The sequence below is a fragment of the Haliotis rubra genome, unplaced genomic scaffold (assembly GCF_003918875.1).
Source record: "Haliotis rubra isolate DU_JTF1 unplaced genomic scaffold, ASM391887v1 Scf371, whole genome shotgun sequence".
NCBI lineage: Eukaryota > Metazoa > Mollusca > Gastropoda > Lepetellida > Haliotidae > Haliotis > Haliotis rubra.
In genome coordinates, this window is record NW_025767048.1 from 453633 (window position 1) to 480861 (window position 27229).

General features: G+C 39.8%; 2 protein-coding genes across 2 annotated transcripts in view; both read right to left on the reverse strand.

Moving 5' to 3' along the window:
* Positions 1–26996, reverse strand: part of LOC124285955 (nuclear RNA export factor 1-like) — a 32399-nt gene extending 5403 nt beyond the window's left edge. The window contains exons 1-14 of the mRNA XM_046722244.1: positions 26986–26996; positions 12774–12779; positions 10142–10213; positions 9748–9818; positions 9438–9526; positions 8714–8821; positions 8019–8128; positions 5583–5619; positions 4974–5042; positions 4674–4790; positions 3944–3990; positions 1923–1984; positions 1031–1146; positions 122–164 (exon numbers count right to left, since the gene is read on the reverse strand). Of these exons, the coding sequence (XP_046578200.1) occupies positions 122–164; positions 1031–1146; positions 1923–1984; positions 3944–3990; positions 4674–4790; positions 4974–5042; positions 5583–5619; positions 8019–8128; positions 8714–8821; positions 9438–9526; positions 9748–9763 (814 nt within the window). The 5' untranslated portion in view covers positions 9764–9818; positions 10142–10213; positions 12774–12779; positions 26986–26996. The remainder of the gene's footprint in view (positions 1–121; positions 165–1030; positions 1147–1922; positions 1985–3943; positions 3991–4673; positions 4791–4973; positions 5043–5582; positions 5620–8018; positions 8129–8713; positions 8822–9437; positions 9527–9747; positions 9819–10141; positions 10214–12773; positions 12780–26985) is intronic.
* LOC124285956 (nuclear RNA export factor 1-like) lies at positions 10741–18292 on the reverse strand. Its single transcript, XM_046722245.1, has 7 exons — positions 18135–18292; positions 15225–15293; positions 14615–14736; positions 13904–13962; positions 12525–12592; positions 11749–11832; positions 10741–10779 (listed from the first exon to the last, which is right to left on the reverse strand). The coding sequence occupies exons 1-7, from the start codon at positions 18153–18155 to the stop codon at positions 10741–10743; spliced, it is 462 nt and encodes a 153-aa protein (XP_046578201.1). The 5' UTR covers positions 18156–18292.
* Positions 26997–27229: the final 233 nt, after the last annotated feature.

Sequence of the window (27229 nt, forward strand, 5' to 3'; positions counted from 1 at the left end):
TTCTCAGAGGGACATCATTTAGGTAGTGATTTGAAGGTTTTTCTTGGCAGGTTGGCTGATGTGCAAGGTCAGCAAATTACTGTGTTATTTACAAAATAAATATTAGAAGTTGACAACTTACTTTCTTTGAAAACACCAGACAGTGCAAATATAAGATGTGTGTTCTGCAACACAAGATGAAATGGCATGACATGGTTTTCTATACATAAGTATGACATCTGGAGATTCACATGCTAGAGACATGTATTTGCTCATCAAACTGACCTCCTAACATTATTGCTCAACAGCTTTGAACATTTCCTGATGGAAGATGACAGCAAACTATAGTCTGTTTGCGGTGAAAACGTACCGATGAATTTCACTTTAAACAAAAAAGTAAATCAAATAAAGTGAAATTATGACTGCGAATCCTCATAATTTTATCTTGCCATTTGAAAATTTAAATCTCAGAATTTTATTTAACTTGGGATGAAAGTTGTTTAACAAACGATCATAGTTTCAAATCGCTATTATTGGTTTGTATTACAAGGGGATATGCACATAAAATGAAACACCGAGATCAAGTAGGGTTGGTCTAAGTTAACGCTCATCACGTACCGCACGAGTATTTGTTTCCCTGTTCCAACTACTGCGCTTACCCCCTTGTAATACAAACCAATATAAGCGATTTGAAACTATGATCGTTTGTTAAACAACTTTTTTCATAAGTTGAATAAAAATCTAAGATTTAAATGTTCCATTGGCAAGGTAGAAAATGAGGATTTGCAATCTTAATTTCACTGTAATCGATTTACATTTTGTTTAAAGTGCAATTCACCGGTATGTTTTCACTGCAAACAGACTATGGTAAATAGATAGGCAATGGAAGTCTAATGCAGCTCAATATTTGACAATCTAAGTTCTTGTAACAACTAAGCAAAGCATTCAGTCCAACAAATCTAATTTCTGTATCTTGAACTTAATGTGACCAGTTCAGAATGTAAATAATTAAGGCTGCACCATTTACACCCAAAGAAACACCCATACTTACACTGGCATGACTGACGTCAACAATGAAGGAGTTGGGATCATGGGTTGTCTTAGCCATCAGGCACAGCTGCGACACCACCGACAGCTTCCCTTGCCGTAACAACTTATCTCTCCTTACTGCAACAGTTAACAAAGAAGGTAATGCACTAAGCCAATAATGAGTGCACACCATTATGCAAGCCACTCCAAGGTAGATAGCGTCGTAGATGATGTTTTCTGCATAATGCTGCACTCAGCCAAATCCTAGCACAAAGTGTCATCCGAATGTGGGTGGGGACATTTAACAATGAGTATGGGTATTTTCCTTATAAGCACATGCTGGTACAGCTAAGGGAGGCAACCCTGCACAGTGTGCAAGAACAACAGCATTTCATGTAATCTGGTTATGATTGTATATCAATAGACTAACCATGGATCTTTCAAATCATGAAAGGCTTAGACAGCTTTGACCAACTGTAACCTGTAATCCACTGGGTGCTGATAATATGATGAACCATTTTTTCTCTGTGTTTGATCAGCATTCTAGAAGTTGGCTAGTCAAAAATGAAACATACAACTTTATGGATGACAACTTGTTTCGATGTAGATTCTTACATCGTTATCAAGCTAAATGACAAAATATGTACCACTTGTTATTCTATTACATGCTGTTGTTTAGGGTAATCTGCTGCTTGTCACAACATACCATATATATGCTTCTCACCATTTGGCTGTAATCACTTTTAGCTTGATAATGATGTTGGAATCTACATCGAAATGTCGCTCAACGCAATAAACAAGAAGTCGTCATCCATAAAATTTTATGTTTCATTTTTCCCCCCATATTAACCTAACAGTAGATTGTGTTTTACTTAATCAACACATGATACTTCAACAAACAAACTTCTACAAACCTTGGTCTCTGCACTTTAAAAGGTTTCTGCTTTCAGAGATGTATTCATTCAGGGATGCTTGCCTGAAAGTAAGCAAATACGAATCGTTTTACTTCATTATCTTCATATATCTTCAATGATGTTCGCTGATTAAACAAGAGTCATCAGAAGATGACATATCCCCCCGGCCCCCACATCTTTGAAAGAACAAATCATCTGACAGTTACTTAAAGTCCAGCTTGATTTGAGACTAAGTGCAAATCGTTCCACGGAAATCATGAAAAAAATAAATGACAAAAATCTGCAAATAGCAAAAGGCACCCCTTCAGGATCTGCCTCTCATATCTGCCAAGTTTTACTGAAAGATATTAAGAAGTTTTAGAGTTGTGCTCCGGAAACAAAACCTACCCTGCCCTTTTGAGACTAAGTCTGAATCGTTTCCATGGAAACTGAGAAAAATAAAAATGCCAAAAATCTGCAAATAGCAAAAGGCACCACTTAAGGTTCTGTTTCATATATCTACCAAATTTTGTTGAAAAATATTGAACGGTTCTTGAGTTATGCTCCGGAAACGAAGCCCACCCCTCACTTTTGGGACTAAGTCCGAATCGTTTCCATGGAAACTGGGAAAAATTAAAATGCCAAAAATCTGCAAATAGCAAAAGGCACAACTTTAGGATCTGTTTGATATATCTACCATGTCTTGTTGAAAAATATTGCCGGTGGGATAAAAATGGTAAAGGAATACCACTAATTTCTGTTTTAGTCAAACTTGTTGCCATAGAAACGTCAAAAATATTTTATTCAGAATTCCAAAACTACCAAAAAGGAACCAGTACACCACCAGATCTATCTATCTGCCAAGTTTGGAGAAGAAATAGTGAATGGTTTTAGAGTTCTGCTCCGGAAAAGAGTACTACCACTAATTTCATACTTAGTCGAACTTGTTGCCACGGAAACGCCAAAAATAGTTTATTCAGAATTCCAAAACTACCAAATGGCACCAGTACACCACCAGACCAATCTATGTGCCAAGTTCGGTGAAGAAATAGTGAACAGTTTTAGAGTTCAGCTCCGGAAAAGAGCACTACCACTAAATTCATTCGAAGTCGAACTTGTTGCCATGGAAACGCCAAAAATGTTTTATTCAGAATTCCAACACTACCAAAAGGCATCAGTACACCACCAGATCTATCTATCTGCCAAGCTTGGTGAAGAAATAGTGAACGGTTTTAGAGTTCTGCTCTGGAAAAGACAAATATGCACGGATGGACGGACGTTGCGGGGGATAAAAAGAAAGAAAATAGTTATAACTGGGACTGTGAATAGGCAAATACTAGTATATTGTATTGTGATACTGGCATCTGTATTGTGATATGTGTTGCGATATATTTGGAGCTAAAGTGTTTGACAGGGAGTGACACTGATTGTACATGCAGATTCTATTTTCTACAGGCCCGAAGAACAAATTATATGGTTCTGAGAAAATCCATCTAAAACATACATTCAATAATTAAAGATTCTTTCCTTACTTATACAATTCATAGCATATAAAGTATGCCAGAGGGAAGGAAGGAGAAAGGAAACCATGGCAAACCCCAGCAGGCAAGAGAGTCTTAATAAGAGGCGTAATGATACAGTATCTTGATACCAAACTAATAACCTGGTACAGATTTCATGCACTGACATTCTCAATTCATGATTCACAACCATGATTTATTTCTTTTGTTTGATGTATCAGAGATAGAAGTTGGGATAAAACAGGTCTGCAACATGGAGAAGATACTGTGAATGTTATGCTCTAATTTATACCCAACTAAAAGTGAGAGAGTCTGTGAGAGCTGGTTTTTAGTATTCTCATGTTTTCACATGAATGTAATTAATAATGCAATGCATTGTATCACAATACAATTATTGTAAATCAGTGTATTTTATCATGGGCATCGTTTGCCATATAATAGTGTACTGCTGTATTGTTACCCCACTGCTGACAATCTTACGCTGTCTGTAAAGGTTTCAGAGTGATCTAATGCTTGACTTACTTGTAGTCATTTGCAGGGTTGTAGGAAGCTGTCATAGAGAATAATGCCTGAAAATGCACACAAAGTAAATATTACAATACTGTAAGAACAGAACAGAACCAAAACAGTCTCAGTTGTACCAACCCGAACACCTCCCTCAAAACAGGACAAGGTGAATCAGCATTGTAAATGTTTATTCATGTCCACTGCAACACTTCCATACTGAAAATTGTGGCTTTCAGGACATTACAAAATCTGCTGTGATGTACTACAACAAAATTTCAAGGTCAGACATTCAAATGGTTCATTGTTTCCACTGATCCTAAAACCAAAATATGCCAAAGAATTCTTACTTCTTACAAATACAACTGACTGACTGACTGAGTTTAGTTTTACGCCGCTTTTAGCAATATTCCAGCAATATCACGGCTGGGGACACCAGAAAAGGGCTTAACACATTGTGCCCATGTGGGGAATCAAACCCGGGCCTTCGGCGTGACGAGCCAACGCTTTAACCACTTGGCTACCCCACCGCCCCCTTACAAATACAAACTTAAGTGATCAACACTACACGTAACTGTGATATTGCTTGTAGAACGAAGAAATAATAAGTCCTTTTAGTTTATTTTCTTCCAACAACCGACAAGAATTTTTTCACAAACAATCTTTAAAGCAAGAAATAGAATAACATCTTGCCTTACCACCACCTGTACAGAATTCTTAAGAGGTAAAGACGACAACGGCAACTCACTTGTTCATGGTAAGCATCTAGCAAAGGTTGTCTGTTATCTGCATCATATATCGAGAAGAACTCCCTCAAGAATTTCACCACTATGTTTTGGATGTCTTCATTGAGAAAGTAACTTTCCTGAAAACAATGACAAGACAATTCTGTAACAATACAATTAATATCAATACACAGTGATTATATCCTATCTTGTCATCTAAAGCTCCACGTGTCCATGAGTTGCTTTAAACTGTATTTGAGTTATACAAAGAAACACTTTTTGAGTATTATGCACTGTAAAAAAACACATGAATGGCCATATACCTTTGTTCTGGGCAACACAGTGCTTGTTTCCAACTCAAATGTAATCGGGGCCGGCAGCGCGTGACCATCCTGCAACAGAAGCAACATGACTCATTCTATATGGTAAGATTATAATGTATTTCTTGTGCATGATAAAAGGGAAAAGAATACAACAATAAGGTGCAATTTAACTTCTGCCCAGCCAAAAAGAGTGAGTGAGTGAGTTTGGTTTTACTCCGCTTTTAGCAATATTCCAGCAACATCACGGCGGGGGACACCAGAAATGGGCTTCACACAATGTACCCATGTGGGGATTCGAACCCGGGTCTTCGGCGTGACAAGCCAACGCTTTAACCACTAGGCTACCCCACCTCCCCCCAGCCAAAAAGAGGCTTGCTATTTTGTATTTGCAACGATTGAAACGAAATAACTTTACACTGGTAGCGTACGACAATGGATGTGATAAAATATGGTTCAGCTTTACAAAATGAAATATAAATGGGTTTATTAGGGTTCTTTGGGGACGACAAAGTAGAGGGGGATGAGAGAAGAGAAGGCCAAAGTATGATATACATGTATAAGAAAAAGTAAGCATCAAGTTCCATTCTTTATCATTGCATCTCTACTCACCAGATTTATGACCTTGGGAAACCGCTTGCGTACAGCACTGCAAAATTTCATGTCACTTTTCTAAGTATACTGAAATATGCTTCATAGACAAACAGTAATTATCAATGTAATTAATGAACTAATGCACTGTCAGTAATCATGTTGACAAATACAATGTTCCTCACATCTCTATCTATAAGTTATATCTCTCCAACAAAATTCTGAAAATCTTGTTATTGTCTTTATGATACATATCATCACTAGCAAACACTGTAATTTAATGTAAAGAATTAAATGATTTTCCTATTTCAGATACATGCTCCTTGTAACAAAATGTTTGAATTTTCCAGGTATACAGACATTAACTTTTCAACAATGAATTGCATGAGGATTGTCAATAATATATCATTGAGCATCCTCTGAAATGTGGTCTGCAGACTGGGGAAAGCAAGGCGGCTGGTAACTTAATAAAAGGGTCCAATTTGATGGATATGGGAACTGAAATTTATTGATTCATACAATTAATTCATTAAATTCATCGGAGAGGTGAATTTGTTCTAAATGCTGGCATAAAAATGAATTTACTGGCAAATTTTGCACATTATGAAGTCATTGATGCATTACAGGAACATCACAAGTCACTAACTGTATCTATTCGGATCTTAAGAAAACAAAGCTGCTTCCTTTGATGACAAGAATTCATTTCCATGAACTATATCCAATGAAAAAAAATTTCCCAGATGATCACGAAAAAATTCAACAATTAGTTCAAAAATGAGAAAGAATTTTTTTTTTCTTGGATGTCATCAGAAACAATTATCAATAATTGTAATCAAGACAAATTAAATTTTAATATGACAGAATTTAAAATCTTTTGCCTAAATTTTAAAAGATTTCATCTTTTCTAAAACTGGTGATTCAAGTTCTTGTATGAAAAATAAAATCAGTTGAAACATGTAATATTTGCTATGTTCCATGTTTTTTTCCCACGTGTCCGTGGTTTGTGTCATAAGGTTGTCTTCCAGCAAATGACAACTCAAACATATCATCTGTTGGTGATATGAATTTACGAGCTTTCACACTATAAAAGCACCTCAAATCTGATAGTGTAGTGCAAGAACCGAATTTGTATATTGCAACCATATGATGATGTGATGATGTTACAATGTTCACACATATTAATCCCAAATGTAGCACCATCTGGACTGTCAATTTCAGCAAATGGCGTCATCTCCCTCCCGAGTCCCGACCACTCCTGTCTTAGGTTGTCTCCCCTTCTGAGAGATCTTACCCGTCATCAGAGCCAGTCGCATCACTCAAGTCACGCCATGGACAGTCAGTACTAAATCCATCTGTTGGGATAATGCCATGTCAATTTCAGGGATTGTGATCAAACCTTTTCAGTTTGAGCTCACTGAAACTGAGCAACATTATCTATCTCGCAGACACTAGCGATCATTTTTCAGTTTTCCCTTTTTGGCTCAGTCGTGGACAAATTCACCATGCTTATTCATATATGTGACTTGGAAGTTGATGCAATGTATAAATGACTTGATGAATATAGATTTTGTTTACAAACATGTTTGACAATCTTGAAATAGTACCACAAATACGTCTACAGGATCTCCTTGCTCACTTCGCAAGGATATAGGTGTATTCATGGTAGCGACATCACCAGATAAGCCCAGGCCAGTCTGCAGACCACAGTATCATGAGGATGCTCAAAGGTACTATTGCATCCATGCAGCACATTACAACCAGTGGCACCACAACATCAAACATTACAAAGTAATGAGGGCAGAGAAATTTGGCTAAAGTTTCTTAAACATTTTCTGAATCATTTTTTTACAGAGTTCAGATCTTATCCAACAAATTTCAGAGCTTGGAATAAAATAGATTGTTTTTCCATCTCTTTACTTATAAGGTATGCTTAGGAAGACTATATGATCAGTTGACAATTGAGAAAGGCTGTGTAGTATCTGAGAAGAGATCAGTTCCAGAGCAACTTCATCAGCTATTTATCAACTTGTAAATCGTTAATTGTCATGGAAACAGAGAGTCCCTATATAAAGTATGAAAAAAAAGAACACTACAAGTACAGACTTAACATTACTGTCAACATTGTAGTCCTGTCATTGTAAGGAAACTTGAAATGCAGCTGTTTATTAACAGTAAATGAACTTTTGTCACTGGACCTGTACAGATGGTCTACGTAAATGGTCACTTGATTTTCCTGTGACTGTAAGGAGACATGTATTGCGGCTTTAAGGCAGGACAGTATCACACATGCCACACTCATGCTGCCGACACCATCAACTGAGGGAGGCTGAGGGGGCACTGCTGCCACCAGTTGAGTTGTCTCACTTGTCACCTGTCCGTCGGCTGGATGGGTGGGGCAAGGAGTCATCCCGATCGATGGTGCAGCATCCCGTCAGACAATGAGCTACCATACATTACCTAATGTACTGAGTACGGTCTTTGAAGCGATCGCACAGATCGTTGCCATCTAGCTGAATGTGATCCAGTTTCCATCCACTGATCTTGTCCAATTCATCGATGTTCCGTAGCTGAAAAAAGAGAGGATGAGAACAGGTCCCAAACAACCAGGCTGAAAGAAGCCACTTAATGGATTGGGGGCTTGGTTTGCTTGTACTTTGATGCTGCACTCCACAACATATCAGCGAGATATTGATCGATTTTGTTTGCGTCAGCAATTATCAATGGGCTCTTGCAACTAATCAATATTCATAAAATGAAACATCAAATGAGTGAGTGAGTGAGTGAGTATGGCTTTACATGGCTTTTAGCAACATTCCAGCAATATCATGGCGGAGGACACCAGAAATAGGCTTCACACATTGTACCCATGTGAGGAATCGAACCCAGGTCTTCGTCATGACGAGCGAACGCTTTAACCAGTGGGCTACCCCTGTGCCCCACATACAAGTCAAATACACATTACACACAAGAAAATGTGGTATCAAGAAAAGGTTAACTTAGCAAGCAAGTGGCACTGTGCTTTCAACCTATTATTGTCATGATCATCATACTGGCAAACATAATTATGCCAAGGCAACATCAGGAATTTAACACTAGCATGTCAAAATATAATTAAAATTTTGTCGTAAGTAATGTCCAGCTCCTGTCCTTACCTGGTTCTTGCCAAGGTCAAGTGATGTAATGCCAGGTGCAGCGGAGACTATGTCCGCCACATGTGTTAAAGACAGCAGGCGATTGTTGTTCAAGTTCAGGCTTGTAAGCTGGAACATGAAGTGTTGTTAAGGTTTAGCTACAAAGTAATGATCATACACATGCAGAACATGTGACAACAATTTCAACATTGCAGCTCAGACTCAGAACCCAGACTGAAACTTAATACAATGAGGTCACCCTAGCTGGACATGGTCAAACTTGACCTCAAAGACCAAATCAGATCACCATGAAATAACCTTGCCAAACTAGGTCAAAGTGAGATCAACCTGACAATGACACGGATCCCACATGAGGTCACACTGACCAAATCATGTCATAGTGGGTCACACGAAATAAACCAAGCCATATGTGCCATCCTAAATAAGCCAGGTCACACAAGTGACCTATCAAATCAGGTCAGACGAGAGGTCACACAAATCTGATCAGATCACACATAAGGTGTAAGTGAAACAGCTAGGTCATATACGTTGTCCTGGACAAACCACCTTAAATGTGGGGGCCACAGATAAGCCAAGGTGACACACATCGTCACCCAAATGGTCACATGAGGTCACCTTAACCAAACAAGGTCACACCGGCAAAACCATCTCCCCATGAATAAACAATTCATTTTCAGCATCAGACAACATAAACCATTATATTTTCATGTCACAGTTACATTACCTCTGGGATGTTCTCCTTTATGACCTTGATGATATTAGACATAACATTGCTTCTGTTCAGAGCCAGGAACATACCAGCCGCTCTAAGTACTGCAAACAGAGAGGTTCAAGTGAACGCCAGGACAACAAACATTCAACAGGTTACTTTATTACACATATACCTTATTTGACACAGATATAAAGTTATCCACAGTATTACGGTCCAAGGTAGCAGTCCATATTTCTGACTGGCGGCTCATGAAACATTTGATTTGGGTGATGAAATAACATGTCTGTCTAAAGATTTACATGTCTCGTACTAATGGATTCACCTTCATCGCTATACATTGAGCTCAAATTGAGAGATCTTGTGGTCGGGGTCGTATCGGTCACTCATTCGTTCCTGAAACGTAGAAAATCCCAATTTAGAAATATGGACCAAAATATCCAAACATGGTTCAATCTCGAGTGTGATCACAACATTTTAGAAAGAGCTAAGTTGACATGTTCTGTCAAAGTTTGATGGTCCAAAGTTGGGTATTAAAGTCTCAAATTATTTCATTCTGATCAAAAATAGATCATATTCTAGCATGGTTTGTATTACAAATATATACATATTCTGGTTCTATAAGGAGACCATGGTGGTAAATATTATATATTTTCAGTTTGCACAAGACAACGTTTCCTTAGAAACAATGCTGGAATTGTAAAACAGCTTTCACATACCTGTAGTTTCTTGATAGCTGACTCGTCCATGGGAATGATGGGTGGTTTGCTGAACCCAACATTGAGGAGCATCTACAACAACATACCCCAACTGTCACAACAAGTTTACAAGAAAAGGTGCAACAATACACTTGTAATGATATAGATTCAGTACCTCAAGACCATGGTACACAGAGCCTAGTTTTGTAGGTCAAGGTAAAACCTGGTATATTCAACAGTGAAAACCAACATCTACATCACAAAGCAGACCTTCAAATTCATGATGAAATTATGAAACATGAAGCAACAATGACGATGTTTCCTTAAACCAACATCCAAACCTCTTGAACTATGAAATTCTTGTGGAGGGCTCCTTATCACAATCAGTATATGTGAATCAACTGATTTTATTTGTTGAACAGTTCATTCGTGTGTTTATAAGAGGGACATACTCTGTTTTCTACTGAACCATGTCTTCTCAATGTTTTGCTTACCTTACCATTTATATCCCCCATTTGATAGCATTGTCTTTCACATCATCCTGCGCGAATGGAGAGTATTCTATGAGTTTGATAGTCACTGCCTACATCCTTGTTGCCATGGTGACAAAAATATTTTATTCACATAGAGATCACAGCATTCTTCCCTTCATGATGGAACTATAACAAAGGATCTGCCTTAAGTTGAGTGGGTGAGTTTCAGTCAAAGCGAACCATGTTTATATAATAATTTATGTTACTGTAAAGAAGAAACACCAAAAACCAGAATTTTCCAGACACAGGGTTTGGTGAAGAAATATGCAGTTCTTACTGTTGTCAAAGGGCTCGAGGAGTCCATTTTAATACCCCCCATAAACGCCGCTATGGGGGATAACAAAAGTTGCATCTGTACCTTTTCTAAGAATACTCAAAAACCTGCATTTATACTTTGATAAATGCTAAATTTTACAAGGAAAAGGAACTACTTCTATCTGACCATACAGCTCAATTGTTTCTATCCATAAATAGACTAGTGTTTATAGTGGGCATTTGGAATGACAATAGTTCTGTTAGGAAAGTTGACAAAAAAACCCACCCAAGTCTATGGTCAAACTTTAATGTATAGGGTAACTAAAAAGACATTAAACACAGGATTATGACTTCAGATTTGCGCTGGATTTCATGTGTTGTGACGAGAACCTTTTGCTTTCAGCATCTTGGAAGATTTTTATGTATTTACGTTCATGTGGTGATGTGACCCAAAGGAGAACTTGTGCCACTAACCATGCTGACACGACAAACAAGGGTAGAGACAAAATACTGCATGAAATGGAGATCTTACAAAAAGAGGGATGACGTCTTTTCAATTTGTATGTGCATTCACAGAAGTAAAACAGTCACGCTTTGTAAAAAATGTGTAGCATATGCCGCAACGTAATGCAGGTCTCCGTGACCTACCACAACTGCCTCAACACATGTGCATAATAAAATAACATGAATTGAATTACATCAAGCAGCTACTGTGGTCAATGGAACTGAAAACCATTTAGAGTGGAGATTGTCATTAATGGATACAATCAAAGAAGAATGAAAAGAATTAAGTAGTTGACATTACTGAGAAAACAATGAATCAGTGACGTTTATACTCACATAAACTGGCTCAAAGGGTGCAGAGAGTTGACCATTGATTGTTTTCAACAGAAAATCTTTCTCACATTTTTTACCATGTGGTACCTGTAATATCAAAGATTACATCTAACATTTTCATCTGTCCCAAAGAAGACATAATAGAAAAATTACTTCCATTAATTGTAGTGTAAATACATCGTTGTAAATATGGCCAAATGAAAAAAATGTTGTGGTTCCGATTACACCTCTTTAAAATTTAGGGTTGTTAGGTCTGATTTTTTTAGAAGTAAAGTACAAACATCATATCGACTTCCTCTATCAGAATGACCAATATCTGTTGGTGCCGGGAAAGAAACAATGGGATTTGAAAGCATCTTTTATTCATTCCGCTTGAAAAAAGAATAGGGTCGGCACCAGAATTCAAGGATTGGTCGGTTATTCGGAAAAATAACATTTTTCTTTTAGGCCTATGATGCCAGTCAGCAGTCTGAAGCCGGAGTAAAGTGAAATTCTGTTTGGTCCAGAAAATTGCATCAATTCATAAAGTATCGCACCTTTATTGCTAGAAAGCTCAGCTAATGATATTCCATTTAGTAATATTATTTCAAAGCAGTGAAATGGATTTCACAACTGTTTTAGGGAGATATATGTGCTCACTAGTTCATGTGAATTAATACCTACACTTCCACATAGTATTTCTAATGTTGAAACTCTTACTTAAGTTAAATGAAAACTAAACAGATGTCTAAAATATGGTTTTGTATGAAATAATTGTAAAAGTCCTTTTTGTGACTTACTGTGACTTTGGTCCACCTTGTCTCATTGGATATAGGCAGTCCTAATCTCTGCAGCGTATTACCATCACCTGAAGAACACAGCAGGTGAGGTGAAATTGGGTTTAACGTCGTGCTTGAGAATATTTCGCTCATATGACGACGTGCGTGTGGATGTGCATGTGCGGCTGCTTGTACTAGTCCAGACTGAAGCTGGTTTTATAATGCTAGGATACCATGCCGCAGTGAAGCATGAATTCCCCACTCAGACACATTATACTGACTCCGAGTCAACCAGTCTTTGTTGTACCCATTAATGCCGAGGGCCAGGCAGGGACCAACAAGTACCATATTTTAACGTCTTTTGGTATGATGCGGCCGGGGATCGAACCCGCAGCCTTCCGCTCTCCAGGCGGACGCTCTAACCACTACACCACGGAGGCGGCGAAGAACACAGCAGCAATGAGAGCAATGTGCCAAGACACAGAAACCCTGGTATAGTTGTCACATGCTCTGTAGAAGTTCCAAGTTGATAGTTCAGAACTAATTTATATCAAAATTAATACATCACTTATGTGATTCTTTCTTGCCGTGATTTGAAACATACAGGATTATTGAAAAGGGATAACATAGGTGAAGGATGCTTGAAATAATCCAAATGAATTACAACACTCACTCATGGATAATGACCCATGAAAGGTTGTTCAAACTTCAACAAAGTTTCGGCTGAGAAATTCATCTATTGTTTTTCAAAGAAAGTGGGATATACTATGGTGTATTGATCAGAACATCGTAAAAGTTCAGCATTCCTACATTCAAGTTGATAAAATAAGTGAGTGAGTTTAGTTTTACGCCGCACTCAGCAATATTACAGCTATGTGGTGGCTGTCTGTAAATAATCGAGTCTGCTCCAGACAATCCAGTGATCAACAGCATGAGCATCAATATGCTCAATTGGGAACCGATGACATGTGTCAACCAAGTCAGCGAGCCTGACCACCCAATCCTGTTAGTCGCCTCTTACGACAAGCATGGGTTACTGAAGATCAATATTCTAACCCGGACCTTCACGGGTTTCAAGTTGATAAAAGATACAGCCAGCAATATTACAGCAATATCACGACAGCATGTGAATTACCATGTCAACCATGTCCAAGACAACCAGCACTGCATGAGCAGTGTTCCAAACCATCATGATGATACATAATCAGCTGAGGGCTTGAATACACCTTTAGAAAGTGGTCAAACATAACCTGTCATATTTGGGATTACACATTTCACAATAACATCACTTTGAATGTTACTAACATATCTTGTTTTAAGCTGGATTAGTCTAAAGAAAAACACATTTCTAACGCTATGATCTCCAAGGGACATTGAACATGTTACATGGTTCCACTCACGGTCTCTCGTCCTGTTAAACCTTCCTCTGCTACTGCTACCTCCTCTACCATAGGGAGTGCTGAAACATAATCATTGCATATCAACGGGTGGAAATAGCTTTAAAATTGCTAGTGTACTAAGGTACAGTGGCACATGTAAAATCACTTGCCCTGATAATTTTTCCACTACACCGGCTGATTTTCTTGTTGATTTTGTCAATAAACAACATAATTAACATTGCAAAGTCAACTGGACACTGGTACAGCGTCAGGTACAAATTAGCTTGCCCGACAGAAAAAAACCCCACTGGACTGGGACATCAGGGAATGGGTTATTTCCACCCCTGATATCATCAGTAATATTTCAAGCTATCAACTGGGCAAATATATAAGGATATCAGATTTCAGTAGAGGCAACATATCTTGTAGATAACTTTTTTTCCATTATGGTATAGATCCTTATACCATTGTCAGGAAACAGACGCAGGGTAGCAGGGTAAGTACCTGTACTAAACTATCTCATCACAAAGGGAAAAGAAACATATTTCAGTGTGGTGTTATGTCATTGAATATTCAAGTCTGATGTGACCTGTTTGATGGGCACTTTTAAAAGTTGGTAACTGACAATGAAGGCAAGATATTTTATGAATAACATCTTTTTTATATGTGATTTGTTTTGTAGTAGAGGATGTTTAAATACTGTAAAATAGTCAAAGCCTTGCCATTACTTACAATCGGGGGTTTACTTCCACCAGAATCCATGTTGACATCACCATCGTCATCTTCAAACCTGGAACGTGGGTTGGGGTGACCTGACATCCCCCTACCTCGACTGTACCCACCATAGCCTCGACCTGTGTAAGTAGATATTGCAATGTCATAATTCTGAACACCATAAAGTAATGATGCAACCATTTCTACTATTTATTAAAAAGACATTTAAACTTATATCTGAACCAGGTAAACCAATGACTGAACGCACAAGCAAAAATCAAACCTATCTGGTACGCAAAACAATGAGTCAAGAACCTGACTTAGTATTGATCTACTGTGGTCATCAGGAACAACTGGCATCCCTGATTTATAACACTGCATTGCATTCTTTAATCGTTTTTGCATACAAGTGTTTATTGTCTTAAGCTGCAATTACTGAATTAGCAATAATCCAGCAAAACTAAAGCAGGGGGCTGAAAACTAGCTTTTTCCACATACAGTGTACAAAAGACTGTGTCTTTCTTCCTCTATTATCTACTACTACTGCAGGTTATCAATTATGACTGTTAACAACAAGTCTGAGTGACCATTTATCCAGTTCATTTTACTGAAAAGAAATCAGTCTTACCTTTTCCATACTTTTTTTTGTACTTGTTGCCTCCACCATATCGGGGGCCAGAATATCTGTCATCATGACCTGGGCGGAATAAAAAAACCATACATCATGTCTTAAAAAACAGTGGGAGATAAGAACAATTGTGTTAACAATCAATCTCATGGGATAATTGTTTGTGATAAATATGTAAAGACTATTTACTAATACTCCAGAGTTGATCTATTTATGCAGTATCTGTTTCAGAAAGCAGTCATGACGGTGTTGCAAGTCTACATTCAAGAACAGAGTTATGACTACGTTGTGCAACAGGTCTCTATTGATCAACCAGTCATGTACTATCTTCAATATTCTAAATACCCTGGGCTATATCACAAGGTGAACCTACCGCTTTGATCACTTTGTTAGATAGGGTCCTCCTTATTAATAAGATTAATCACACCAAATATGTCATCTATTTAGCACTCTACACAGACACTTGTTACTTAAAAATATGACTTCAATTCAGCTGTTTCTACGTACCCACTACAGAAACATGGCAATACTGCATATTGTGCGAAAAGAAGACTGAAACACACTGCAGCGAACTTCCTTTCATTGGGTTTTCTTTAATACCCATCCTTATATATATCCTGCCTCACAAAAGATATCATGACCACCATAAGATCCCTCTCTCATGAAAGGTGAATGTATTTTAGACAAGATTCACCCTGGAAGTGAGTTGTTAAACTAGTTATCATCGTTTCAGACAACTCAAATTGAAATTTTGGGTTTCAGATCCATATTAGGCCTACCTTTAGAATACAGCACCACAAACTTTAAAAATACGTCATAATACCCTTTTACGTAATGTAATGTGATTTTGTTCGAAAGCACGTTCTCGATACAATGCCCTATGACGCCTGCATGGCAACACGGTTGTCTGGCTCAGCGAGTGCGTATAAGCTCCGCTCACTGGTGTTTCATCTCTACGAGCTATTTCATTGCATAAGCCCAACGATGTTGAGAGTTTCCAGTAGTTGTATACCGGCGGATGCGTAATATTTTGCAAGCACCAGTTTGAAATATTTTTCTTTTTCACTAATACACTCATATTTATTTGTATTACGGGCTGCTGAGGTGTTATGTTTTGTGTATTTTGTATTTTGTAATTTTTAAATTTACATATATATTTTGTCATTCAGTAATTTGCACCATTACATAGAAAAGTGTTTTATTAGTATTTTATTTTTCGAAGCTGGTAATAATGCATTACACTAGACACGCCAGTCGGGTTCTGTGCCGGTTCGGTCAATGCATTCTATTTATTAGGATTAATTCAAGGTATTGGGGTTAGGGTTAGGGCTAGGGCTTAGGGCTTAGGGCTTAGGGCTTAGGGCTTAGGTTAGGGTTAGGTTAGGGTTAGGGGGTTGGGGTTGGGGTTGGGGACCTAATGCAATATAGTAGGTACATGTCCGTGGTTCGGTCAATGCATTCTATTTATTAGGATTATTTCAAGGGTTAGGGTTAGGGTTAGGGCTGAGGGGTTAGGGGTTAGGGGTTAGGGACCTAATCCAATATAGCAGGTACATGTCCGTGTAATAATGAGTACCATTTGTTGTTTTTCTTTTTGCATTTTAATACTTTTTTTCACACAAAAACGGGAAACCAAAAACGTCGAAAGTACATTATGAAATGGGTTAATGTAGAAATTGTGGGCTAATGGAAATTGGCCTGGAATTTGCACTCAAGCCTCTTTCACACGCAACATAAATTTTGTTCAGTAATGATTCGAAGGCTAACTCACCCTCGTGCCGTCACTACACATGCTCATGTCTCCCTCGCTCCTTAGTGCGATCCACATTATCCTTACAGTGTTCCCTACATCACTTTTCTGTCACAAAATCACCGATTTATATAAAAAGCGTCATTCATGCATGCACCGTGAAAATCTACGCCTGACGCCTGACGTCAACAACCCTTTTCAGTTTGAGGCATATCGGCTCATTCCACGCCACACGTTAATTTGTAGATTACGGAATGGGACGAGTGTGCCAAATGGCATCGGATCCATTCGGCAATTGTCCGAAGAATAAAATCACGAGACACCAAGTCTACCCGTAGCATTCGTAATTGTCCGTGACCTATTCGACTCTTTCCGTTCATTTCCGTGACGTCACAGGAATGACTCGATAAATTTGCACATTGTGTAACAGTGTGGACGTAGCTCAGTCGGTTAGCTGTCGAGCTAACAATCCGAAGGTCGTGGGTTCAAGGTCCGACGGGTTCTCACAAACTGGTTGCTTGTCTTAATGACATGTGACCTACGGCAGAGATCGTCCTCACGAGAAGTTGTGGTGCTGTATTCTAAAGGTGCTCCCCATATTATTTTCAGCTCACTGAATGACTCAATTTATTGTCATCCAGAATTTCGTAAGTGTTATCTTCAAATGAGAATAATTAGTACAGAATGGTCAAAGGAAAAAGTTGACAAAATTACCCAATATTGAAAATCTCCTGTTGGCATATGTTTGGACTTTACAGTTACCATACAGCACGACGTATTTACACACAATCAAGTTAAGGGCTCAATGAAACATGATAACAAAAAGTATATTTCATTTAGGTATCGAGAAGCCCTGTCATTGTGAGCAAAATAAAAACTGTGTTTGCTATCATTATGACATTCCCTAGTTTTTTGGTTGGTGTACCCAGGTTCTTATAAACTTCAAGTATTGTATTCGTTGCTGGCAGTTGTGTATTTTTGTGTAGTCCATATAGTAGTTAATCTCGGGCGTTTGACTGGAAAATTGCGGAGATTAAATTGACGTAAAGCGTTCACTCAAAACATACGGAGAAATACGATTGCAAATGGCGGCAGGTAATCCACAGATACGGAGCCATGTGTTTAGCCACGAATAGTGTAAAGAAAGCGTAATATATTACCCCCAAACGAGCGAGACCCATCTCTGCCGGCAGTAACTGTGAATTTATCGGGGTCCCGTCTGTATGCACACATTATCCTTCTTTCAGATTAGTTAACTTCGACTGTCGAAGTCGTTCTTATGTCCCTTGCAGCGTAAGGAAAATTCGCACACAAATTGATGACGTCACGGGAATGTATGTTTCTAAAAATAACGCAATGACGCTGACACCACCACTGAAAATACCTAATTTCTTGAGGGAAAATCCCAAACATTTAGACGATGAGGATTGTACGGAAGCCTATTAGGACCATGTCACTTTTTTTTTCATATCCCTATTAACTGGAAATTGCCACTTACTAATTGGAAATTTCCTCATAGTAACCGTACGATTGAGGTACACTGCTTTCTACCATAAATTTTACTTCGTTCTCTATGTTCTTTGGTCTGTTATTTCTGTATATCAAAACGTGTGTACACAGAAAATAATCTGTTCGCAAGCAAAATGCTTCTACCAAAAAACACGTGGAAATAGAAGATTACGAAAAGACTATATGGGGACCGTTCATAATTTATGGTTGGGGTGGATGGGGTGGGGTGGCGGTGTGTGTGTGGGGGGTGATGATGATTTTAAGGGGGTCACCCAATTTATTCGGGGGTCAGCAATTTTGTACATTTATATATTGAAAATTACGTTTCAAAGTTAGGGGTGTTCATTGATTTTGTACATGACATGCAGGGAGTTCATGAGAAAATTTAGGGGCTAGCTATTCACTCCTCACTACCAATACCGAAGGGAGGGGTCGTTGTCGTTACAGGTACTGCAGAAATGTACCCCAGGTACTCGGTTGAGTGAGTGATTGAGTATGGTTTTACGCCGTTTATGTCACGACGGGGGTCACAGAAATGAGAAATCGAACCCGGGTCATCAAGCGAACACTTCAACCACATGGCTACCCCACCGCCCTGAAAGGGATAAGTGTCTGATAAGAAATGTTTCATGCAAATGACAAAATGTATTTAACATTTTATATTAATATTTGCACTCAGCAATAGTCCAGCTATGACGGTGGTCTGTAAATATTTAAATCTGTACCAGACAGTCCAGTAAATGATATCGTGAGCATCGACCTTCGCAACTGGTACATACGATGACATGACAACCAAGTCAGTGAGCCTGACCACCCGATCCCGTTTGTCGCCTCTTACAACAAGCATGGGTTGCCGCAGAGCAATTCTATCCCGAATTTTGCAGGTCCTATTTAACTGATACTTACACGGACTTAATGTATATTATTTCTTTTAATTTTCGATTTATTAGGATTTTACATTTGTCTTCATCTGTTGTATGAAAGTCAGATGTCCTGTTGCATTATGTCTAGTCCAGATATGAGTATTTACATACCTCCATCATATTAGCTAGAATTTAAGCTTGTGCGGCGTAAACAACAAACAAACAAAGCTGACCACATGCTCGTGGCTAACCCAAGACGGAGCACTGACTAATCACCGGGCTATTGTCTGAACTTGACCTATGTCCAGACACCCGTAATAAGTGTCACATAACTTCAATAGTCGTCTGTTTCTGTAACACTTGCTCTGCAATATCTCTATGAGTGAGTGAGTGAATTTAGTTTTACGCCGCAGTCAGCAATGTTCCAGCTATATGATGGCAGTCTGTAAATAATCGAGTCTGCACCAGACAATCCACGGATCAACAGCGTGAACATCGACCTGCACAATTGGGATACGATGACATGTGTCAACCAAGTCAGCGAGCCTGACTACACGATCCCGTTAGTCGCCTCTAACGAAAAGCATGGGTTACTGAAGATCAATTCTAACCCGGGTCATATCTCATCGAAGAGAGAGTGGTTTACTACAAGACATCAAAGAGTATTGTTAATTCCGTAAATCCTTGGATGAAAGCCCGGCATTTGTTTATTCTGGAAAGTCTAGAGATCCACCATTCATTCAAGGCAGGCAGTTTGTATTTCAACATGATATTACATAAAAGCTTTGTATTTATCTCCAGCTTTCTGTTTCTCAAACTAACGCGGTCTATGGTTTGGGGCCAACCGATATCAACTGGTATGGTTCATAGTATTTTCACTATTCATTTTGAAACGTCACTGTAGCGGAGTATCATTATGCCCCTGTCATGGCGGGGTGTCAGTAGACGCGAGGCGGGCGTATATTCAAGCATGTACGGTAGTTATACAGAAAATAACGGGGCGAATTACGGGCATGAGAGCTCCCGGCGAGGAATACGGAACCCACACTTGTTGTGGGGTATGTGTAAATACCCCCCTGTGGTCCTGATCAAAATACGGGATATTGAGTCATAAAGTGAGTATATTTTTATGACGCTTTTAGCAATATTCCACTCGGATAACCTTAATTATCTGCTTATGTAAGTGTGTTCAGAGTAATGCATTCATCAACCAAGTCGAATGCATTTTCTGCATTTCTGATGAGCAATTACCTTTACTAGCGTTGTGGGGACCCTATTAAGACCAGAAATGATACCAGTTAACTTATCACTACAAGTGAGTGAGTGAGTGAGTGTGGTTTTACACCGCTTTTAGCAGTATTCCAGCAATATCACTGTTTGGAACACCAGAAATGGGCATATTGTACCCATGTGGGAAATCGAACCCGGGTCATCGACGTGATAAGCGAACAAGCGAACCACTACAGCACCACCCGAAGGGGTATTGAAAGGTACACCCCGGAAGCCACACAACCCAAACTGTAGCGATTATGGCAGACACAATAAACAGGATACCTACATCTATACCCCTCTAGTCAGTTGTTCAAAACCGATATCCTCTGCTTTTTCCAGATCTTCAGTCTGCTTTCCCAGATCTTCAGACAGCCAAACACTGAACGATATTTCTATGTGTATCTATATACTAGTACTCTGATGACGTAAATAAGATTTTACCTACCTTGGGCTTATTATATATCTTGATTAAAAGCCCCATGTCGAGTTAAGGCGCAGGTTGGAGAATATTCCACGCACAGATTTACCACAGTTATTATCTTTGTGATTTAACACTGGTGGATAAGAGTGTTTGACAGTAATTCAATAGCGGAAATATATGGCACTCTGCATGTACGTTGTAATGATGTATGTTCGTTGACAGGAAATTATTTTTTCTGTATCTTTTCATACTATCCTATGACATTCGTGTAGCAAGCTGAAGTGCGACCCTTTTCTTGTAAATGTTAGTAACACCCAATGATGCGATTGTGGTTCAGAGATTGTCATGATTTTCATGATTTATAAAGCCCTATCTTGAGATCTGATTGTGTAACACTTGTGATCCATGGTGTAAAAGCATTACTTTGAGATCCACGTGTGTAAAGAAATACCTTTTGATACATGTGTAAAAGCATTACTTTGAGATGTAGGGCCTAGACTTTCGAAGGTGTCTTAGCGCTAAGATAGTCGTAAGTCAATGTTAATGTATGGCCCAGGTATATAAAAGGCCTATCTTGTGATTCAGTCGTAAAAGCATTACTTTGAGACCCAAGTGTGTAAAGCCCTACCTTGTGATACACGTGTACAGAGTATCACATAGAGATCCACGTGTACAAAGCCCTAGCGACATATCCAAGACTGAAAACACCTCACCTCATATTCAGAGGTCTATAGCCTGACATCATACTAAATGAGTGTAATCTTTAAACTCACATCCAAGTGTGTAAACCCCAACTCCCATTTCCAGGTGAGTAAAACCCCTTGCTTCACATCCAGTTTTAACCCCAGATGTGGACTGAAAGGAAGATATTATTCTATTAGTTGACTTTGTTTTTAAACAAAACATTTTAAAACGATAAGACACTTCGCAACACATTTTTGTATCCCTCTACCATAACCTTAATGAATACCCTCCCACTGCTCCACCAGACCCGTTCAATTTAGGTCTCACTAGAAACATCTGTACATGTATATGTATATAAAATCGATAGATGTCGACGGTAATAATTACTGTAATCAGAAGACGAAAGCATGTATCGTATTTTTCAAAGCATACCATCATTCTGAAAGTACGTAAACGATAGTTACGGCAAATGTGGTTCTCCCTGACGCACATAACCCCGTAATTATGAAATTAACTTCGACGTGATCATAACGCGGCGACAATATTTGTTGGTTACCATGGCAACACGTGTTTACCCTTATCGTCAGCCCATTAGTGATGAAGGTGAGATAGATACTGACGAGCTAGTTCGATGGATCCTGTTGTTATTTTCCCTACAACAGGGGTTTGGGCTTCGATTTCCTCGTTGTACAGCCAGAATACATGCGTCTAGGAAGCTGTGTACACGGCTTATACATTTCAGTGATTATGTTTAATGAGGCGGGACCGGTTCTTGTGATCTATGGATACAACAATATAATGCAATTATACCTATTTTCACCACACATAATACAGTAGTTACTGATTCTTATACGTTCCAATAAGCGCGAGTTTGATCAAAACGAGATAACAATTTCTTATTACTGAATTACTACTATTACAGATTGAGTCAAAACCACATATATTCTATCAAGAATGTCTTCCACATATATATTAATTCAAATTATGTTAGGATACATCGCCTCGAAGTAACTAAATGCCGCTGAAAGTATTTTTCAATAAAAAAGCCATAAAAACCCCAATGAAGCCTGTATCTATTTCCTGGAGAAAAACATCTGTTTCAAATAAATGAGCTAAATATAGGGTTATCGAAACACAATACTGTATATACTCCACAGACGTATTTTGTCACTATTCCGTGGCAGCAGGTATTGAACTCCCTCTGCATCTTGTTTTTCATGACAAACTACGAGGCCATAGGCTCTTAGTCATAGACCCATAGGCCCATAGTCATAGACCCATAGGCCCACAGTCATAGACCCATAGGCCCACTGTCATAGACCCATGGGTCCATAGTCATAGACCCATAGGTCCATAGTCATAGACCCATAGGTCCATAGTCATAGACCCATAGGTCCATAGTCATAGACCCATAGGTCCATAGTCATAGACCCATAGACCCATAGTCATAGACCCATAGGCTTTTAGTCATAGACCCATAGGCCCATAGTCATAGACCCATAGGCCCACAGTCATAGACCCATAGGTCCACAGTCATAGACCCATAGGCCCACAGTCATAGACCCATAGGTCCATAGTCATAGACCCATAGGTCCATAGTCATAGACCCATAGGCCCACAGTCATAGACCCATAGGTCCATAGTCATAGACCCATAGGCTCATAGTCATAGACCCATAGGCCCACAGTCATAGACCCATGGGTCCACAGTCATAGACCCATAGGCCCAAAGTCATAGACCCATAGACCCACAGTCATAGACCCATAGGCCCATAGTCATAGACCCATAGGCCCATAGTCATAGACCCATGGGTCCATAGTCATAGACCCATAGGCCCACAGTCATAGATCCATAGGCCCACAGTCATAGACCCATAGACCCATAGTCATAGACCCATAGACCCACAGTCATAGACCCATAGGCCCATAGTCATAGACCCATAGGCCCATAGTCATAGACCCATAGGCCCATAGTCATAGACCCATAGACCCACAGTCATAGACCCATAGGCCCACAGTCATAGACCCATAGGCCCATAGTCATAGACCCATGGGTCCATAGTCATAGACCCATAGGCCCACAGTCATAGATCCATAGGCCCACAGTCATAGACCCATAGACCCATAGTCAAAGACCCATAGACCCACAGTCATAGACCCATAGGCCCATAGTCATAGACCCATAGGCCCATAGTCATAGACCCATAGGCCCATAGTCATAGACCCACAGTCATAGACCCATAGGCCCAAAGTCATAGACCCATAGGCCCAAAGTCATAGACCCATAGGCCCATAGTCATAGACCCATAGGTCCACAGTCAAAGACCCATAGGCCCACAGTCATAGACCCATAGGCCCATAGTCATAGACCCATGGGTCCATAGTCATAGACCCATAGGCCCACAGTCATAGATCCATAGGTCCATAGTCATAGACCCATAGGCCCATAGTCATAGACCCATAGGCCCACAGTCATAGACCCATAGGTCCACAGTCATAGACCCATAGGCCCAAAGTCATAGACCCATAGGCCCACAGTCATAGACCCATAGGCCCATAGACCCATAGGCCCACAGTCATAGACCCATAGCTCAGGCGCATAGGAACAGGGGGGGGGGGCCTTTTTCAAGACGAAAAAGTATCTACCTTATCATAACTACAATTTCACTTTGATTTTCAATACTTTTCATAAATTAGCACCCCCACTCTGAAAACCGTTCCTACGCCCCAGTAGCTCCATAGTTCAACATGGTTCCAAGGTATACGTGTTTCCTCAAAGGGCACATCCAATTGCGCAGATCGATGCTCATACTGTTGATCACTGGATTGTCTGGTCCAGACTCGATTATTTACAGACCGCTGCCATATAACTGGAATATTGCTGAGTGCGGCGTAAATCTCAGCTCACTCACTCACTCTAAGTCCACATGATGTATTTGCAATGAACAATTTGCAATTTTGTAATTTGGACACTTCCACGCCCTAATCCTAATGTACATAGAAGGCCTTAGAGTAATGAGAGGTTTGGATATTTGTTGCCAATTTGTTTCATTGCGTGAGTGATTAGCGTTTCTATCGCGATGGAATAACATGTTATTGGCTTTATCTGGGTATGGAAGAGTCTTTAGTAATGAACACGAATTTATACAGCGCTTAAGCGAAAATATATATACTCTTGAAAATGAACGCACGGGCAATTTTTGAGAAATACTTTGTTTAGTTTAAAGTACATATTTTACTTAATTTGACTTTGACGATATTGATTAAATGACAATGACAAACCTGTACATCCTCGAGATAGATTGTACGATCAGTATCTGCATGGTGTGATCACCATGTCTTGTTATCACAGCTCTGCGGGGCGGTGTGGGTAGCCTAATGGTTAAAGCGTTCGCTCGTCACGCCGAAGACCCGGGTTCGATTCCCTACATTTCTGGTGTCCCCATTGTCCCATTTCTGAAGCCCATTTGCTTTATAGTCTTGGAATATTTGCTTAAAACGGCGTAAACTTAACCCACTCACTATCACAGCTCTGCATCTTCTTGGCACAAATCCCGTAAAGGTCCGGGTTAGAATGTACGTTCAGTAACCCATGCTTGTCGTAAGAGGCGACAAACGGGATCAGGTGGTCAGGCTCGTTGGCTTGGTTGACACATGTCATCAGTTCCCAATTGCGCAGATCGATGCTCATGCTGTTGATCACTGGATTGTCTGGTCCAGACTCGGTTATTTACAGACCGCCGCCATATAGCTGGAATACTGCTGAGTGGGGCGTAAAACTCACTCACTCAATCACTCTTGGCACAAACTGAATAATAAGCCTACTATTCTTTCCTGTGGAATTCTCCTCCATTCTCCTTGCAACGTATTGACATTTGTGACTGTCTGTGGTGTATGTTGACGTTGACGTACAAGTCTATTGAGTCTATCCCACAGATGCTTTAACGGGTTCAGATCTGGAGATCTGGAGGACCGTGACAGGATACTGACTTTTGAATTATTAAGGAAGTCAACCGTGACCCGAGCTGTTTGTGTCGCGGTGTTATCACACCGAAACAAATCATGTCGGTTGATAATCGGAAGAAGGTGACGTTGAAGGTTTTAGTAGATGTAGCGGTGTGCTGTCAGATTCCCTTAACCACCGCCATTCCAGATCTCCGTGTGTAAGATATGGCTCCCACACCTTTACACTTTCGCCACCAAATCTGTCGACCCGTCGACCGCAACTCGGTACAAATTAAACGTTCATTACAACGTCAGTGGACACGAAGTCTTCCATCTTGTCGTTCGAGAAGACATCGCTATCAATCGCGACCGTACAGGCCTGTACTGTGTTGTTCCATCGCTGACGTTGTCGTCGATGCCAACGTCCCAATACCGGGAGAAACTCTGGTGCCCTGGGTCCAATTCCCACCTCTAACAGGCGATTCGTGGTTGTTTAGTCCGATACCCTCATCAATGGCAGTAGCATGTCGATGACGTAGATGGAAGACCCGGGTGTAGCGATCCTGTACATGAGTGGTTTGTCAAGGACTACCACTTGTCGGACGATACCTGTTTGAACTGATTCGTGTATACCGGTATTTCGAACGGTGCTTTAAGTCTGATCCCATAAACAAGATGTGGCGCTCTTGTGTACGTTGAAACGACGCGCAACTGCAGATAGGGGACTCGATCGCCACCTTCCAGACTTCCTGCTGCGATTGCCATTTTCCTCCTTACAAAAGGACGACGTTTGATAAAATGTTTACTGATGTTTGACCTTTTTTGCAGTCATTGGTATTGCACATGATTGTCACAACTTACACGTGCGTGTTCGTGCAGTTTTATACAAATTGTTGTATTAAGCTACAAACGTTGCGTGTATGCATTGCACCAGAGACCATATAATAGACCATCTATTATATTGTCTCTAATTGCACCAGTTAACGAACATCATGCAGTCAAAAATAATGCATTCATATACAAAGTCAACATTGTATATATCTCAGATGCTTTTCTTCCTTTTGAAAAGGGGCGGTGGGGTAGCCTAGTTGTCAAAGCGTTGGCTCGTCACGCCGAAGACCCGGGTTCGAATCCCCACATGGGTACAATGTGTGAAGCCCATTTCTGGTGTCCCCCGCCTTGATGTTGCTGGAATATTGCTAAAAGCGGCGTAAAACCAAACTCAGTCAGTCAGTTAGTCTTTTTGAAAAGTGCAGTATGGCATTCTACCACATTGCCCATGTAAAACGCCCATTGCCCATGTGGCGAAGGATCGAACCCCGTTTGGCAGGTTGGATGCATGTAAATGAACCTTTTCCTTACACTTCCCTGATCATTAAAACAAAAATGACATTATTTATGTATCAAAATTTGAAAGTATAAACTTACGTGGTATATTTTTGCAGGATTGTCATCAACACTTTGTCGATTTAAGTCTGAGTCGTAGTACACAGTGTTACAAGGTTAGACCCAACAAGTAGGCAACAACCTCCATATATGCATCTTTGTGTTACAATTTCTCT

Excerpts from the sequence above, each read along its gene's own strand:
- LOC124285956 (XM_046722245.1), bottom strand. The coding sequence starts at position 18,155 with ATGGGTCTCGCTCGTTTGGGG. Across the intron at positions 11,833-12,524 it reads CAAGGTGGACCAAAGTCACA|GTACCACATGGTAAAAAATG; the intron begins GTAAGTCACAAA and ends TTGATATTACAG. Across the intron at positions 10,780-11,748 it reads CACCCTTTGAGCCAGTTTAT|TTCCATCATGAAGGGAAGAA; the intron begins GTGAGTATAAAC and ends CCTTTGTTATAG.